This window comes from Etheostoma cragini, chromosome 18 (assembly GCF_013103735.1).
Source record: "Etheostoma cragini isolate CJK2018 chromosome 18, CSU_Ecrag_1.0, whole genome shotgun sequence".
Lineage (NCBI taxonomy): Eukaryota > Metazoa > Chordata > Actinopteri > Perciformes > Percidae > Etheostoma > Etheostoma cragini.
In genome coordinates, this window is record NC_048424.1 from 1,900,939 (window position 1) to 1,902,399 (window position 1,461).

General features: G+C 41.8%; 1 protein-coding gene across 1 annotated transcript in view; it reads left to right on the forward strand.

Annotated features, from left to right (window-relative positions):
* Nucleotides 1-1,037, forward strand: part of LOC117961830 (AN1-type zinc finger protein 3-like) — a 12,825-nt gene extending 11,788 nt beyond the window's left edge. The window contains exon 7 of the mRNA XM_034900766.1: nucleotides 1,001-1,037. Coding sequence (XP_034756657.1) covers nucleotides 1,001-1,037 — 37 coding nt within the window. The remainder of the gene's footprint in view (nucleotides 1-1,000) is intronic.
* The last annotated feature ends 424 nt before the right edge of the window (nucleotides 1,038-1,461 follow it).

A 1,461-nucleotide genomic window follows, 5' to 3' on the forward strand; every position in this document is an offset into this window, starting at 1 on the left:
CCCCCCCCCCCCCCCAACTTTGAGGTCCAGGTGCAGCATTACTAACCGTGTTTTGCTCGTGCATGGTACCAGCAACAGTGTATTTGTGCAGGTTTGAGTGTGCTAATGTGAGGCAGTCCCAAGGATGCTGTCATGGTTTGATTCTTTTTTTCTTTTTTTTTTCTTTCTTCTTCTCTCTCTCTTTCCCGTGTGGCCGTCATGGTGATTAGCTCTGTTTTTACTGCTTAACCACGACGTTGTAGAGGACAATACAGCCAATCTCTGCCTCTGCTCACATGGACTTATGACAAAAGTAAAAAAATACAAATAAATGTAAAAAAAGAAAAAACACACACTAATGGACGAGAATCACTCCTACAAATCCTGTGTAGCAGATCCTCTTCTCCCTCTTTCCCTCTCCCTCTTTTTCAATTTCCGGAGTAGTACTGTTGTTTTACACAAAGGGGAATGCGACTGAGTTTTTCTATTCAAGTTCTTTGACAAAATGCCATGTATTCATTTAGAAAAACAAAGTTTATCACTGAGTGTGTCTGGTTGAAGACGAGCGGTCAGGAGTGCTGAACTGAATGCATTCATTACGTAATACCCTTTTTAAATTGTTCTATAATTTATTTCTTATTTTGTGTTTGGTGGGTAGGATTAGGTGACCTTTTTATTTTCAGATCTGGGGGGGGGAAAACTTTGAAATGTTTTAATAATTTCTTTTCCTTTTTATTTTTTTGATTTTGTCACCCAGAGGCTTCATTTCTCCTAGTAGTGAGCGTTCACTAAATTAAAGAGGGATGAGTTTTGTCCCACAGTTTAAATCCGTGATGTCATATTGATACACACAGCACAAGTGAACGTTGGTTTTAAGGCTGGGGAAATTAACCAAAAGCTGGTTAACTTGATGTACCGTAATACACGTAAAGCAAAAAAATACATGCAAAACCGAGTTGGACAGCTGGACTCTTGACTCGCCCCTTCTGCAACGTAATCAACCGGGATTGGATCTCTCCAGTTCAGATGAGCTGTTAATCGACCTGGTCCAGGTGTAAGAGCGCCAGTGATCCGCCGTGTGTTTCTGCTCTGTCGGACCCTGTGGCGGTCGCACACCTGTTGACATCACAGATTTCAAACTGCTCTCTGGTTGTGGTGCTCCAGCTGCTTTTGGCTGCAGACGCAACGTGGATCCCTAAATGGAGTGGTTTTCCCTTTCTTCAGACGTTTGTTTGGTCATTGTTTCCGACCCTGCTCCAACCAGCCTGCCCGGTCTGAGCGCTTGGACTTTGTGCTGTGCATATTGTTCAGTTACACACCTTTTTCTTCCTTCTTCTCCTAAAGGTGTATTCTACCAAAATCAACAGTTTTTTTGTTTGTGACGTTGCAGGAACTGACCCTTTCTTTTTTTTATTTCTTTTTTCTGCAACTTAAAAAAAAAAAAAAAAAGGTTTGGCATTTAGCGCACATTGTAGGTGCTTT